The sequence below is a fragment of the Andrographis paniculata genome, unplaced genomic scaffold, assembly GCF_009805555.1.
Source record: "Andrographis paniculata isolate CXL003 unplaced genomic scaffold, ASM980555v1 Contig52END, whole genome shotgun sequence".
Taxonomy (NCBI): domain Eukaryota; kingdom Viridiplantae; phylum Streptophyta; class Magnoliopsida; order Lamiales; family Acanthaceae; genus Andrographis; species Andrographis paniculata.
The window spans coordinates 6,496,407-6,512,956 of record NW_026137587.1 but is presented as its reverse complement, the minus strand read 5'-3'; the positions used below and the strand labels follow the sequence as shown (position 1 = coordinate 6,512,956).

General features: G+C 31.5%; 3 protein-coding genes across 13 annotated transcripts; 1 reads left to right on the top strand and 2 right to left on the bottom strand.

Annotated features, from left to right (window-relative positions):
• Positions 1 to 247: 247 nt before the first annotated feature.
• LOC127254138 (U-box domain-containing protein 4-like) lies at positions 248 to 5,781 on the bottom strand. 11 transcript variants are annotated; one of them, XR_007839411.1, is made up of 8 exons: positions 4,306 to 5,781; positions 3,692 to 3,763; positions 3,237 to 3,337; positions 2,271 to 2,705; positions 1,631 to 2,178; positions 1,406 to 1,490; positions 955 to 1,208; positions 248 to 881 (listed from the first exon to the last, which is right to left on the bottom strand). XR_007839411.1 is itself a non-coding variant. In XM_051279049.1 (2 exons), exons 1-2 carry the CDS (start codon positions 5,623 to 5,625, stop codon positions 3,701 to 3,703), a joined length of 1,383 nt encoding a protein of 460 aa, XP_051135006.1. In that variant the 5' UTR covers positions 5,626 to 5,781; the 3' UTR covers positions 3,376 to 3,700. The 11 variants fall into 11 exon arrangements, 1 of the variants encoding a protein (XP_051135006.1); XR_007839413.1 differs by having other exon boundaries at positions 2,271 to 2,700; XR_007839417.1 differs by having other exon boundaries at positions 2,271 to 2,640.
• On the top strand, positions 535 to 3,020 carry LOC127254141 (inositol transporter 4-like). Its single transcript, XM_051279051.1, has 6 exons — positions 535 to 670; positions 817 to 883; positions 952 to 1,303; positions 1,395 to 1,502; positions 1,589 to 2,200; positions 2,274 to 3,020. The coding sequence occupies exons 1-6, from the start codon at positions 535 to 537 to the stop codon at positions 2,739 to 2,741; spliced, it is 1,743 nt and encodes a 580-aa protein (XP_051135008.1). The 3' UTR covers positions 2,742 to 3,020.
• A 3,343-nt stretch (positions 5,782 to 9,124) lies between the features above and the next one.
• LOC127254597 (uncharacterized) lies at positions 9,125 to 10,148 on the bottom strand. The gene is made up of 2 exons (XM_051279792.1): positions 10,041 to 10,148; positions 9,125 to 9,797 (listed from the first exon to the last, which is right to left on the bottom strand). Exons 1-2 carry the CDS (start codon positions 10,146 to 10,148, stop codon positions 9,333 to 9,335), a joined length of 573 nt encoding a protein of 190 aa, XP_051135749.1. The 3' UTR covers positions 9,125 to 9,332.
• Between the last annotated feature and the right edge of the window lie 6,402 nt (positions 10,149 to 16,550).

The following is a 16,550-nucleotide window of genomic DNA, read 5'->3' as shown; positions in this document are numbered from 1 at the left end:
AAAATAACGAGAAACATAGGAACACTCTAGCACCTCCCCAATTCCCAATTTCTTAATCTTACATTTGAAAGAAGATTTTTCCTGTTTGCCCAAACTATCATTGATTCATACATTTGTATCGCATGCAGAAAAGGAGGAGCAGTGAAGCAAATCAATCCTAACTGAGGTAATCATGAAGATTAACCCTAATTTCATGGTTACTTTGCTAGCTTTTGCTTTTGGAGGGTTTCATTTCTGGTTTCAAGTATTCATAAGTTTCGGTTAATCATTCTTATTCAACTGCTCATGATATATAAGAACTCTCTAAATCTGATAAAATCCCCAATCTCAAAATCATCAGATTAACCCTATATGTAGAGGGAAAATTACGATGCATTGTGCTTTTTCGTTTTATATTAATGATCATCGCTAATCAATATGAATATGTCATTTCGATTATCTTTTGATCATCCTACAAAGTGGTATTGCTAACAGATTTTCCTAAATGGTAGAAATTAATTGTTTTCGAGGGGTGATTACTGAGGGTAGAAGAAGATGGTGGAAGGAGGTGTTGTGAAGGCAGATAAGACAGAATTCACAGAATGTTGGCGTGTCACTTGGAAAAATCCCTATATTATGAGGCTCGCCTTTTCGGCAGGTATAGGAGGGCTGCTATTCGGGTACGACACAGGTGAGGTGAATCGCTATTGGTTACTTAATCCTATGTCTTTTAATTTACAGACGAGATTAGAAAAAGGAAATGATCAAAAAATTCTGTTAAAAGCATATAATTTTTGGATGTAGCAATGCTAACCTTAAAGTGTGATGCTTTACCAGGTGTGATTTCCGGGGCCTTGCTCTACATCCGGGACGAGTACAAGTCTGTTGACAGGCAGACATGGCTGCAGGAAAGTGAAGAATTAGGCTTAATCTTAACTATGAAACTTTTTGCAATCCTATTAATGTTAGCAGCACCTTATTTGAGCAGGAAACGATCGTGAGCATGGCTGTAGCAGGAGCTATTGTTGGTGCTGCTTTGGGGGGATGGATGAACGACAAGTATGGTCGAAAAAAGTCCATTCTTGTGGCTGATATTCTATTCACCATCGGAGCATTGGTCATGGCTGCTTCTGTAGGTCCTTGGATGATAATCATTGGAAGAATAATAGTCGGTTTTGGAGTTGGGATGGCATCCATGACGGCGCCACTTTATATCTCGGAAGCATCTCCTGCAAGAATCCGAGGAGCATTAGTCAGCACTAATGGATTGTTGATTACCGGAGGACAATTCTTGGCATATCTCATTAACTTAGCATTCACAAAGGTAATTAAGTTAATTGCAGAAGACTTTGTTGCTATAAGTTTCAAATGGCTGTTTCGAGAAAGTTTTGTGTGCGCGTATGTATGTATTTAAGGCACCGGGAACCTGGCGTTGGATGCTCGGGGTAGCTGGAGTTCCATCCATTGTTCAGTTCGTCTTGATGTTGTCGCTTCCCGAGTCTCCAAGGTGGCTGTATAGACAGGTAATAGTTTCTGTCAGCATCAACAATAGTTTCTGGATAATTGAAAAACACATTGGAACTCAATTGTTTCATTGAATTTCAACCAGGACAAGATTCAAGAAGCCAGGGCAATTTTGGAGAAAATATACCCTGCCAACGAGGTGGACGACGAAATGAAGGCTCTACAAACCTCCATTGAATCTGAGAAGGCTGAGGAAGGAGCCATTGGCAATACTTTATCAGCAAAGCTAAAGAATGCTTGGAAAAATGATGTTGTCCGAAGGGGCCTGTATGCGGGAGTCACCGTTCAAGTTGCTCAGCAGTTTGTTGGCATAAACACTGTCATGTACTACAGCCCAACCATTGTTCAGCTGGCGGGATTCGCCTCGAACAAGACAGCCTTGGCCCTTTCCCTCATCACCTCTGGTCTGAACGCCCTTGGCTCAATTGTCAGCATGGGGTTTGTCGACAGGTTTGGGAGGCGAAGGCTGATGATCATATCCATGTTCGGGATCATTACTTGCCTCATCGCATTGGCTGTGACATTTTATCAAGCCTCCGCTCATGCACCGGGAATCAGCAACATCCAATCCCTCCACTTTGGGAGGAACAACACTTGTCCCCAGTACTTGGAATCAGCAAAGGCATCATCTTGGAATTGCATGTCCTGTCTCAAAGCATCTAAGGACTGTGCTTTCTGCACAAATGGACACAATCAAGTGAGTCTCAAGCATCATTCTTAGTGCTTTTACACTCATGATCATCCATGTTTTAATGCCATGTTCTTACCAGTATCATCCCGGAGCATGCCTGGCCGCAACGAATGCAGTGAAAGGCATGTGCAAAGCTGAGCATCGGACGTGGTTCAGCCAGGGTTGTCCAAGCAAGTTTGGGTTTTTGGCAGTGGCGCTTATGGGACTGTACATCATAACATACTCCCCTGGAATGGGAACTGCACCTTGGATAGTGAATTCAGAGATATATCCACTGAGGTTCAGAGGCATTGGAGGAGGGATTGCAGCAGTTGCCAATTGGAGTTCCAATCTGATAGTGAGTTTAACCTTCTTGTCATTGACTGAGGCACTTGGTTCTGCTGGGACATTCCTGCTCTTTGCCCTGTTTTCCTTCATTGGGCTTGTGGCCATATACTTCCTGGTTCCTGAAACCAAGGGGATGCAGTTTGAGCAAGTGGAGAAGATGCTGGAGAGGGGCTTCAAACCTAAGCTGTGTGGCAAGTCAAACAATCAACAAGTTAGATAAGACACTGTGTAATACGATGTCACTGTTATTGTTGAAGATGGACCATATAATATTCTTTTCAAGTGTGATCATCAGTTTTTTGTTGTGTACTACTACTTCTTTGTAAGATGTAACTGTGATGGTGATGCTCTGGTTCATCTGCTGTTGCCAATGTTTTGTGTACAGCCAACTTTTAAACATCATTGTATATCTCAACCGACACTCGAGGCTGTGATGATACAGCAACAGTGATGACAAGGGACACACTGCTGTGCCAGCTAGAGTAATAATTAATTTGCAGCAGGGGGAAAAGCAAGGAAAACAAGAAAAGCAACATGTTTACAAAACAGGTAATTCTGCAGTGATGGTGAACATTTAGGAGTGTCATGTTTGTGTCCTTATTCTATTTTGGAATCACGCTATTTATTATATTGAAATACCAGTAATGTTTTATAGTACTAAATGTTTACCTTTTTGTTCAGAAAGAAATTCTAAATTCAAAATATCTAAACGTACCATAACATTTTGAAGTATCAGAAGGTGAGGTAGTTATCTACTTAGCAGCAAAGAATCAGGCCCTGAGGGAGGTCCCTACCCATGGTTCTACTTTAATGCTACTGCAGGTTGTTGTGGCAGCAGGAGGTGAGCATGAAGGTACACCAAAGGCATTAATATATGATAATGAAAGTCTGAGTATGAAAAAAGCCACAGAGAATGAATGAACATATTTTTATATTACAAGAACTCTTACAAAGAATATCATATCCCAACAAACCTAAGGCCAAGAAAAATGTCATTGTAGTGGTCAACCAAAGTTACAACTAAATGTCAGCTTTTCACGCAAGAACCCTAGAACAGACTCTCTCTCTCTCTACATTCACACATATACATATAACTAATTTTCCAATGTGCAGCCAGCAGGAACCAAAATACAAAAGGAACTAGATATATCACCATTCAAATTCATTTACCCATGTCCTTTATTGAGAAGAAGAAGAAACATCCGGCATTGGTTCTTTCAAATACCCGAGAAGTGTTGCAGCCTGCGAAAAGTAAAGCGGATACCCTATGAGTCAAAACAGCGTAGCGTGAAGAATATTGCGGCTTTTAATTCGCTGAAAACTACGCGCACGCACGCAATAATATACTCGGCCATCAGCCATCACCACAGTTAAAGAAAGCATCAGTACAACAGTTATTTCGCCATATTCACCGCTATAGAAGACAGAACACTTGACAGAAATATCCAGAAGTGGGAAAGAATACAAGACCACATCAGTCCCCAACAAAGTTATCATACCAAGAACAAGATTTTGGACAAAAACAATACAGATGCCCACTTAGTTGGCATCACAACTTTTGACAATTCACCTTTTTTTGTTTTATTTAGCTTGTTAGGAGCACTTATCTTCTGAATGTGACCGCCAGTCTATTTTAGGAATAGTCGTAATACTACAAATAATATGTGCAGCTGAATCACCATCCAATGATGAATCAGAACCGAATTCTCGAACATATCCCAAAAGCAAATTGCAAAGCAAACCAAAAATTAAAAACCCATGCAGAATTATGTTCCAAGACTGACCTTATGCCTCGCCTTGACAGTCCCAGTCTGCGACAAAGAAACCAACGGAGGAATACCCCCTTCCTTCACAAGCAATCCCCTTATAGCAGCACATTCCCCACACAATTGCATCAATGTCAATACAGCAAATTCCTTCCCTTTGTCACTTCCATTTTCAACAGCTTCTATCAACACACTCATGCCACCAGCATCCATAATAGCATCGCGTCCCATCTCAATCCCAGCCAAGCTACTCAACACGACCATCGCTTTCTCTGCCAGTCCAATTCCCTTTTTTCCTACCAGTCCTACTAAAGGTCCCACAGCCCCTGCGTTTACCGCTCTTTCCTTGTTTAACTTTACCGTGCACAGCTTGTAAAGCGTGGTGAGCGCATCCTTTTGGCCTCTGTTGGACCCGTTTATCAGTAATGCTACCAAAGGAGGTATTGCACCAGACGCACCAATCGAGAGTTTATTCTCCTCGATCAAAGCTAAGCTCAGCAATGCGCAAGCAGCGTTTTGTTTAGAAGTCTCTGTTCCTGTTTTCAGTACGTAAATTAAGGATTTCACTGCACCTGAATTCATAATTAGCTTCTTGTTGCTCTCGTGGAGGGAGATGTTGAACAGAGCCGTCACAGCTTCTTCCTGCGTCCCCGGGTCGGAGCTACGGAGGAGCGGAATAATAGCCGGTATCGCTCCGGATTCTCCAATCAAGGCTCGATTATCCGCCCTATTCTTCGCCAAAAGCCGCAGTTTAGCGGCTGCCGACTTTTTCAAAGCAATCGACGACGACTGCAATCCATCAACACAAAGTTTCACAGTCGGTTGAAGATCCTCCGGAGAGATGCTTTCAATAATTTCCGTCGAAAACGTTTCCCTATCCAAAAATCCAGGGCACGGTTCAGGTTCAGGCTCGATCTCTGAGCTCGGACCTTCCTTTATTTCAGGATTAGGTAGAGCAGAAAGACGTTGAAGATCCCCGGAGACATCGCTTGAGCAGGCCGACAAATCGCTGAAAGCACACGAGAAATCCAGCGCATCGTCGATATCAGACGGAGACAGGCTCTTCGAATTACTCAACGTCTTACTAGCCAGCTCACCGAGGCGAAAGTCGATAACCGAGTCGGTGAGATTTTCCGACACGAAAGGCGAATTCTCGGGAATCGGAGGGGAGTGTTCGGCCTGGAAGAGGTTAGACCTTATTGTACGCATGGAGCGGCCCAGCGTCCTGGTGAACTTCGCCGGAGACGGCGGCGGAGTATAGTAGTAGAAATGCCGCGTTTGGGGGCACGACGAAACTCTAATGCTGCCGGTGGTTCGAGAATCTTCCATGGCAATCATCACCAAGCTGCAAAATCCCCAAACAACACCAACCTCAACGAAGATGATTATCGCAAGGAATTGGAATTTCTTCAGAAGATATTTCTCTCCGGAGCTGATAAATTGTGTGAGCTTGGATTGGAATATGATGCGAAAATGGCAATGGCAGCTTTATAGAGGATACTGTGTCATTCTTTTTATTTAGTTTTTTAATAATGAAAGCCTCTGACCTTTTTCCAATATTGATTTTCAAAATTAGTTATAGCAGCGTATGAGAAAATTAGCTGCCAGCTGTGTAAATATGCTAAAAGATAAATATTTTTACATAGAATATTACTCCCTCGTCCCACATATATTGTTTTTTTTTTCTTTTTAAATATGATTATTTACGTGATAATTATTTTTATTAATATATTTTTTAATTATCTACTAATTATACTTTATTTATATTCCTTTTATCTATAGTAATACATTCAAAATATATGAGAGGGAAGGAGTATCATATAAACAATCTAAATTATTAATTTTATAATTTTTCATTGTTTATTTATATTTTTTGTTTAAAATAAATTTTATAAAAAAATTTGCGTTTATAAAATATAGAAAAACAATGGATATGTTTAGATTTAATTTTTTATTTAAATAATATTTTAATATAATATTTTATTAATAAATAAAAATAAAATATATTTATTGACAACCGATCAATATTATTTTTAATAAAATATATATTCCCTCTGTCCCATGAGAAGGTATCTATTTACGCGCCATTGTATTTAAGTTAAAAATATCTTTATATTTGTATAATTTTTTATACAAATGTCATTATATCAGTATTATAAAACACTAATAGAAATATTTTTGCAATTTTTTCTTAATTTGTAATACATTTTGATATAATAATTAATATCCAAATATTTAACACTCAAAAAATAAATGGATACATAGTTATGGGACGAGTATATTGTTTTAATCTCCATAAAAACTAAAAAAATGTATAAGTAAGCATAGTGTGATCATTTACCATTCAATTTGTCTTCTCTTCGATCACTATTCAATTTCAACAGCTGTATCCGTTCCTCTTTCATGGTCGAAATCGACCCAATATTTATTTATTTATTTATTTTGATCTAAATTTAATTGTCACTCGCTCTATAATGACGTGGATGAAATCGATTGTGTCGCTTCTTCACCAATAAAAAATGAAGAAAATAGAATTAGCTTATGGTGTAAACAAATTTATTCAATTTCATAATTTTGCAATGACGAAGAATAAAGACCTAAATTTAACGTGAACCTAAAAAATAAATCCAACTAATTAAAACCTAATTAATATATTTTCTACACAATGTTTTGGCATCCAAAGTCCAAACGTTTTAATAATAATAATAATAATAATTTTATTTTTTCTAGAAAAAAAGAAAAAATTTGGTTGATATTTCTTGGTCATATATTAAATGTTCATATTTTTCACTTCATTAATCCGACATAATTTGTTTTTTTTTTTAAAAATAAATTATAATTATATACTTTAATTATATTTTAAATTTTATGTTTATAATTTTTAAAATTTTAATTAAATTATTTAATTATTTTAATTTATTTATTACTATTATATAATAATTATTTTTATTAATACACTTTTAAATTATTTATTAATTATATTTCTTCTAAAATTAGTGTCTAATTATATATTATTTAAAAAATAATTATTATTAGATTAAGAATAATTATTACTATATATCTTTTTTAAAAATATAATACTCCTTCGTGCCATTTAATATGAGTATATTCAAATACAAGAATTTAGATAACATATAAATAAGTAATTAAAAAATATATTAGATAAAATAAGTATGATATAATAAAAATAATTACAAATTAATATTTTTTAATTAAAATTTAAATTTTTTTTTATAAAAAGTTAAAATTTAAAATATGAATAAAATATATAATTATATTTTAAAAAATAGACGGATCAAAATAAAAAATAGAGATAATTTATGTTGGACGAAAGGAATAATATTTAAAAATAATAACATATGAAAAAAATAAAAAAAAAAAGCACGCACAAAAAAAATACTCCTTCTATCCCTTATTCATTTTTCTATTTTGGTCCGTCCTATTTAAGTAATTATACTATTTACCTAACATTAGAAATAACCTTCAAATTTAGATATCATTATATTTATATCATACAGTACTAATATGATTAATTTAATCTTTTTACTTTTATTTATACTTTATCTTAATATAATACTAATATTTTTAAAATTAACAAATGGATATATAAATATGGACGGAGGCAGTATAATGAAATCTCATTGTTGAAGGATCCCTCTGGTGGAGTGGGCCACGGGCCGTTGGATTAGTATACGTGGACAGTTGGATTTCGAGATTAAATTGGGCAGGGCTGTGTGCGCGTGTAAAGTGTGTGGGGCCCATGGGCTGAGCTGGACGCACTCTCCATGTGGATTTGTGGGTTCATAATATCACAGTCGATCAGTCACAGCTCCACTATATGTTGCTGGTGCTGGAGAGACCGTGTCATAACAAATATCACGGCCACTGTCGAGATAGCAAAACCCAACGGGCTAATGGATAGTGATGCCGCTTCCAAGTCGCCGACGTCTCTACGTCGTCGTTTTAAGCAATATTAACCGATGTGGATTGAAGAGATTTTTTGATTTTTATCAACCACAATTAGGGATCGGTTGATCAATTGATGTCTACAATTTGATTTTTTTATTTATTTATTAAATTTAATATTTTTTTTAAAAATATTTTATTGTAAAGTATATCATTAAATAAACTTTTTAAGAAAAGGTAAATGATTTGAATGAGATTGTCCATTTAACTTTACATATTCCCAATCGACATTGAATATAAATTGGGATCCTATGCATGATATATAAAATTTAAAATATTTAATTGTATATTTTCTTTTTTTTTAAACATATATATTACATAATAAATCAAATATTAAGTAAATAAATTATATCTAATATAATTTTCAACTGCAATTTGGAGTTGAATTGGAGGTGGGAGTTTGAAAATTAGTGAAATTTTAAAATATAGTTACTTAATGTAATATGAATAAATAATATTCCATATAATATTTTAAATATAAAATCAATTTATAGCATAATAATAATAATAATAACAATAATAATAATAATAATAATAATAATAATAATAATAAATAATGTTTTTTTAAAAGAAAAAATTAATGAGTAACAATCGAAAGCCCATACATAAAGAAAGTTTAAGAAATTTATTGAATTTTGGCATGGGGACCTAAATCCATTAATATGAAAGCTTAGCCTAAAAAATATGTAACCTGTCCAGACGGATGACAGTGTCTCGAAAGTCCAGTACATAGTTCAATTTTTGGACCCTAAAATGTATTGTCAGCCCATCAAGAACTATGAATATATAATTTATTTATTTTTTATTAAAAAAAATTGTAAATTTCAAATAATACTTTTTCTATCGCATTGATTAAAGAACAAACTGCAGGTTTATAAAAATATAATTTTATTAATCCAAAGGTAATTAAAATAACAAAGACAGAAGACACTGCTAAAACAACGTACGACAATAGAAACATAAACAAACTGGTAATTAAAATAACAAAAACACAATAATATTAATAATAATAATAATAAAAGTATGTAGTAGAAGTAGTAGTAATGGTTGTAAACGATGCCGGATTATGATTCCATTCTTCACTCAGATTTCTTCTCTTCCTCGGCTTCGGCTTCGGCTGCGGCTGCCTCTGCTTTCTCCTCTACAGCCTTCTCTTCCGTCGCCGGAGCTTCAGCTTCCGCTACTGCTTCCACTTCCTCCGCCGCCGCCGCCGCCGCCGCTGCCTCAGGCTCCGGCTCGGCTACCGGCTCCTCAGCGACGGCTTCTTGAGCCACGGCCGGAGCCGGCTCCTCTTCCGCTGCGGGTTCGGCTGCGGCTGCGGGCTCTTCCGCCACGGCTTTCTCTGGCTCGGCTGCCGGAGCAGGCTCTTGTTCAGCTTCCGGCGTAACTTCTCCGGTGGCTTCCGGTGGTGGGGCTTCCTTGGTTGCCTCCTCCTCAGCCGGTACCGGAACCGGAGCTGGAGCTTTCTCCTCCGCCGGCGCCGCCTTTTCAGGAACAGCCTCGGCGGCGGCGGCCGGCACTACCGGTGCTGGAATTGATTCGATCTGCAAAATACACATGAAATTTGATCGATCGTTTAGTAAATGTAAAATCTGTAATACGAAGCTGATCAGATCGATCGATCATAAATTCTTCCAAATTAAAAATTAAAAATCGATCAGTAAACCCTAATTCAGGCATTGATGTAATAATTAAACTCAAATTCATTGGATCATAGTGTAGACATGATGAGGATCAGTAATAATAAAGTAGGTAATATGGAAGGGAAGTGAGTAGATCGACTATACCTCAGCAGTAGCCATTAACGAAGAAATATGGAAAAAGAACTTAAAATGTAACTGATGTGTATGTAGTTGTGAGTGAGTGTGGTATGCTGATGGGAGAAGAAGATCCATTTAGAGGGCTATTTATAGGGTCCCAAATCAGGTCTGCAACATTATTATATTCCAACTACAAAAAAAAAAAGAAAAGCAAAATTCACAATTAATTATTTATAATATTTTATTTCATAGTTCAATATATTTTATATATGGATTAACAATATTACACAGAAGTTTGGGAAATTACGAGAACAGTAAAGAATTGGGGGTTTATTTTGTGCTGTGGTTTAAAATGGATTTAAAATGAGGTATTAATTTGAATTTTTATTTAGCTAATAGTATTTTATTTGATATTTTATGAGAAAAAATAATATATTCATAGTAAAAATCATGCAAGATTTGAATAATATTGATTTTAATTAAAAAATTTAACCAAATATTGATATAATATTTTATAAAAAAAAAAGGAAAATATATTTGATATAAAAAAAAATTCCAAAAAGGTTAATTGTTGATCAATAATGCTAAAAGTCTATAAAATGTAAAGAGTATGTTTATTTTGGTTTGATTTGAAAAGATTTGGTTTAGATTTTGTATTAAAATAATATTTGAATGAATAATTTATGAAAAAAAAAGTATATATTTTTTTTTAAAAAAAGTTGAGTTGAAATAATAAAATTATTATTATTATTATTTTCCAAAGAAATGCACCCAAGTGTTTGGTTTGAATTAATTTCAAATCTAAATAAACACTAAAAGAAACCCTATTACTCTCCACATTTTGAGTTTTCTTTTTCAATTTATTTTACAATATTCTTTCATCATTTTATAAGATTAGTCTCATTTCTCTTTTGTATACAGTTTAAAAAATATTATGTTAAATAATTATTAGTTTGATTTATGTTATGTATATTGTTGTAGTAGAGTATTATTTTATATTTTTTTAATGGGTAAAAAATGATATAATATTTGTTTAAATTTTTTTTAGGTTGAATAGTAAAATTTTTATATGGAGTATTGAAGAAAGGCTTGTATTAGTGTATATTAAATAGTAAAATTTTAAATTGAAATAGTTATTTGGTGTGAATTTTTAATACAAAATTAATTAGTTTAATATAAAAAAATAGATATTTAATTTGATATTTTTAGAATGAAAAATTAGCTAATAAAATTTTGATTGAAAAACCATGAACAAACAAATTAAAAACCTTAATATTTTTATAAAAATTATCAAATTTTCAGACAAAATGTTATTATTTAATGAAAAAAAAAATATAAAAAAAAAATCAAAATACCAAATTAAACATAAAATAAACAAATTTAATATATTTGTATAAATTTATGATAAGTTCAATAGTACATCTTCTCTATCTTAAATATGAAACTGAAATTCTCTATTTTAATCATAAGAATATGTATATATTTACAGTGATATACCAAGAATCTTACTAATATTTAAGACAACTACTATAAATATAATATATTGTTTCTAAATATATTTTAACACACCTCCTCAAACTCAAGATACGATCGAACAAACTTAAGTTTGTCAAAAGTGATCGAAAAAAATATAGTCAAGATCTTTCATGTACGAATTTAAATTCGCCAATATTTATTGAAAGTGGTGTAGCCGTCAATTAATCAAATATATTTTAACAATCTCTAAAATTATGTATTATGGGATCCAATAGCCAGATATTATAATAAAGATCTATAATGAGGAAAGGAATTGATATATTAAAAAAATAAAATAAAAAGTTACAGGGATAGAAGAAGAATCTTGACAGATCAACACAAGTGATGTCCAAATAGGACACATAACTAAGGCATGCCAAGTTGTAAAAATTAGTTTTGCTTTATTGAGTTCAGTTTTAATAAGCAAAAAGTAGACCAGATGGGCATTCTCCCTTTTTTGTGATCCATAATTATTAAAATCTTACAATTTTTATTATATATATAAACTTTTTTGGATATGGGCATATGCAGGCACATGGTGTAGGTCATTTTAATCCTAATTTCCCTACTTATATACTCCCTCGTCCCAAAAGATTTGTCTTATTTTTTCATTTTCGTTCGTTCTAAAACAATTGTCTTGTTTTTTTATTTAGTAGTCATGGTTCCCACTTTATAACAAAATTATTCTTACTTTTTCATACTACCCCTAATTATTACTCTAACACACTCTTTAAAATCTTTAAAAAAAACAAAGGCATTTTAGTCATTTACATTTTATTTTATACCCACTTTCAATTAAATACTATTATTTTTTAATTCTCTCAATAAGACACTTCTTTTGGGACGGAGAGAGTATATGTTTCTTTTTCTTCAATTTGGGACATCTAATTTTGGGTACATTATCTTAGATCTTTGTTTCGAAATTTATTTATTTATTGATTTCAATATTTTTTTGTAGATTATTAATTGAAGTATAGTGTTGTTGAATTTGCAAATTAAATTGCCGTGGAGATCACGATATATATATATATATATATATATGAGTGTAATTTTTGGTAATTGAGTATAATGGTCTTCCAAATAGCTTACATAAAATCATTACAATATTCCAATCCCTATGAACTTCCACGTGGTATTGCACCATATCACTTTGTTACATTATTTCATTTTATTGAAACACACAGTTTTGTCACTTTGATTTCTTGTAATAGGAGAAATTTTTGTAGGGTTTTGATTTACATATGTTTTGATACTTAGGCAAACTATGATAATATAGATTAATATACCATCCCCAACACAGTATGTTTGTTTAGTATTTATGATTTTAGGTGCTTTTATAGTAAGGTTCAAGAAATGATGAAAATATTACATATAATGATATACCTCTTTCGTCCCATATTTATATATTCATTTGTCTTTTGTACAAAGTTTTAGAAATATTAATATTATATTGAGATAAAGTAGAAATAAAGGTAAAAAAAAAAGACTAAATTAACTCTATTAGTATTATATGATATAAAGGTAATGATATTTGTGTAATATATTGTAAATTGGAAGGTTATTTGTAAAGTTTGGTAGATAGTACAATTACTAAAAAAAAGAAATTGATACTTTGTTACGAGACGGACCAAAATGGAAAAATAGATAGATTGTTAAGAGACGAATGAAGTATATATTTTGTCAAATTTTGTATATTTTGGATAATATTGTTAGAAAATTTTGTATATTTGTGTTTGTTTTGGAGATTGGATTTTAAATACACTATTATCCTATTTTTCTCCCCCCCAAAACATCAAATCAAACACCTATTTTTTATTTTTCTATATTATACTGAAAAACAATTTTACATTTAAAACATTACATCAACACATATTTATATTATATCATACAACTATTTAAATTCAAAATCTTTACTATTCAAATCTCAAACTCAAAATCCAAACTCCAAACAAGCACACGTATATAATTTCTTACTAAAAAAATATACAAAAAATTATTTTCATCCCTTACTCTATATAATCAATCCCATAAACTCAATTACGGGGTGTCACAATTCAAACTTTTATTATTCTTAAAAAATTTAAAATATTAAAATTCTCAAAACTATATTAAAATATTAAAATTTAAAGTAAAAAGTATTCAAATATATATGTATATATATATACACCATCAAGCAGGCCAATAATTTTTCTTGGTCCAATAAATTATTATTATTATTATTTGAAACAAAAATTGTTTCTAGGTTTTTATTGATCTTTTAAAGTGTTTTTTTGTTAAAAAATAAATAAATTATTTTTTACCGTGTGAACTTTAGGTTCTTTCTAAAAGTAAATATTGAATAGGTTTGTTTAGTGTTATAGTTTCGAAAAAAATTTTCGTAAGATATGTGAAATTGGGTTGATAATATATATAAAGTTATATTTTATATTAAATTATATATTTTATAAAAGAATTGAATATGAATATTATATACTCTTTCCGCCGCTAATTTTATATTAATTTATTTTGTAAATTTAAAAAAAATATATATATATAATTGTCTGACAGTATTTATATTATGAATCATGTTAATACAAAAAATAATTTGAAAGAACACATTAAGAGTACTACTTCCTTTGTCCCAGATATTTTGGGCATATTACTGCAAATACGATAATTTAGATAAAATATAATTAATAGATAATTAAAAAATATATTAATAAAAATAATTATTATTTAGTAAAAATAATTATATATTAACATTAGGATAAACAAATAATTTATTTAAAATTGAAAAAATTATATAATTTAAAATTTAAAATATGATTAAAGTATATAATTATATTTCCAAAAATATAAATAACAAGTTATGTGGGACGGATACGTGGGACAGAGGGAGTATTATTTTCTTCACAAATATCTCATTAAATATCATCTAAATATAAAATTTAAATTAAATCTTCCCAAATCAATCGCCAAACAAACACATCCATAGTCATTTTATACTAAAGATTTTGCATATAATCATCACAGGATTCCACTTTCAGAACAAAATTTACATTTTCCCGAGAATTAAATGTGAAATGGAGTATATCTATGCGTCAAAATTAGAATTTATGAGATATTGAAAACCAATAAAGAAAAAAGTAGTGGCGGGCTGTGGCGGGACCACCTGCACCGCCACCTATGACTACTACTGGATGCTGACGTGGCACACCCCTCGATTTTAATTCGTCCGATTTGAAGAAAGTTGTGCGGAGCCGTCCTTTACTGAGGAAGTGGGGCCCTACTGAAGATGCTTTTGCAGTCGTACTCTCGTGAACGGGTCCCACGTGCGTGCTGCCACGTGGGATCACAGTCATCACTTGTATCGCCTCACCAATCTCAAGAGTACTGCACTCATGTCATTTCCATTATTTAAATAAAAAAATTATATTTTAATTAGGAAAATAGGATTTTTAATTAGGAAGTGTATTAGAATTTGCCTTCTGGTCATTTTAAAAAATATATTGTTCTAGTTTTATATTTTTCATAAATATATATTTTTTTTCAAAAATATTGCATATAAATTATTATTCAAATAAAAAAAGTTAAAATAAAAACACTAACTAAACACATCTAATGATCTGTAGGTTTTATTTCTCCTTCTATTGATTTACAAAAAATTATACATATTAAGAAAATTAAATGCATCCATGTGTTGTTATTCAATGTATTTTGTAATAAAAAATATTAAATACAATTTCTTAAAAGTAACAAAAATAAATAGTAGAGGTTGAAAAACACAATTTGTGTAGTTTCTATTTGAATATGAAGTTTTTTATATGTAAAAATATTGAAATCGTATTAAAAAAACAGGTTTCACATTTTCTATGAAAGTATGAGTGTATATAGATTAGGCGAATTGAAATTCGATTTAGGTCTGAAAGTCCAGGCGATGTTATGTCACCAGGATAGCAACTTTTCGATAATATTTATTTTTATAACTTTCTTTTTTTTAAATTTGAACAACAATTAAATATTATTTTACACACAGATTTTTTTATCTTTTTATATTTTCGCGACAAAAAATTATGTAATTGAAAAGCCCGACATAGCCTTTTTTTTATCTTCAAATTTGCAATTTCAACAAAGTATTCAAATATATATATTTTTTTATTTTGTGATTTTTTTTTTTTGTACCGATAATTAGTGGAATATGAAATTTTGCTACTATTTTCTATAAAAACGTATCCTTAATCTTAAAAATATGTGAATAATTATTTAAATTATACTATAAGAAAAAAGAAAAAAAAAAGGAAAAAAAAAAGTATAACAAATTAAAAGTTATAAATAATATTTCCGTCATGCCTGTGCATCGGAAATATAGTGTACAGAGTGTAAAGCCGAAAAATAGACGGTGAAGATCGGCCCACGTGGGATCCACCTGGCTTGTCCATGAACGGCAGCCGTGGAATCGCCCACTAACATTGCGCCACGTAATGTACCCCCTACGCCGTGATGTTTCCCCGCCCCGTTTTCAAGATTTGCTTAAATAATGTGAAGAAACATAAGATGACAGCCATGGCGTTTGGTTGTTTTACTTTTCTTGTGTGTTTCTCTAAAATAACAATTAGATGAGATATTTGTATAAGAATTGTATTTTATATAATATTTTTCAAAAAGAAAATATGTTAAATAATAAAAAATACTGTAATAAGTATATGTAAAGAAAATACTATGCTCTACTGTCATTGGAATAATCGAATGGCGTGGGGATGGACTCATATGTTCTATTAAAAAATATTTATTTTTAATAAAATATTTTTAATTTTTATTTAAATTATATATAGATTATTAAAAAAAATATTATATATATAAAATTAAAGAATAAAAATATCAAAAAAATTTACACGTTTTATTAATAAATAAAATATTATTATTTTTTAATTTATTAAGATTACACCGAGGTATGAGACAGTATTTAACAATACTTTCTTTTTTTTTTATAAAGAAAACGCATTCGTATTCTTTTTCAAAAATAAATTCTAGAAGCCGAAGTTC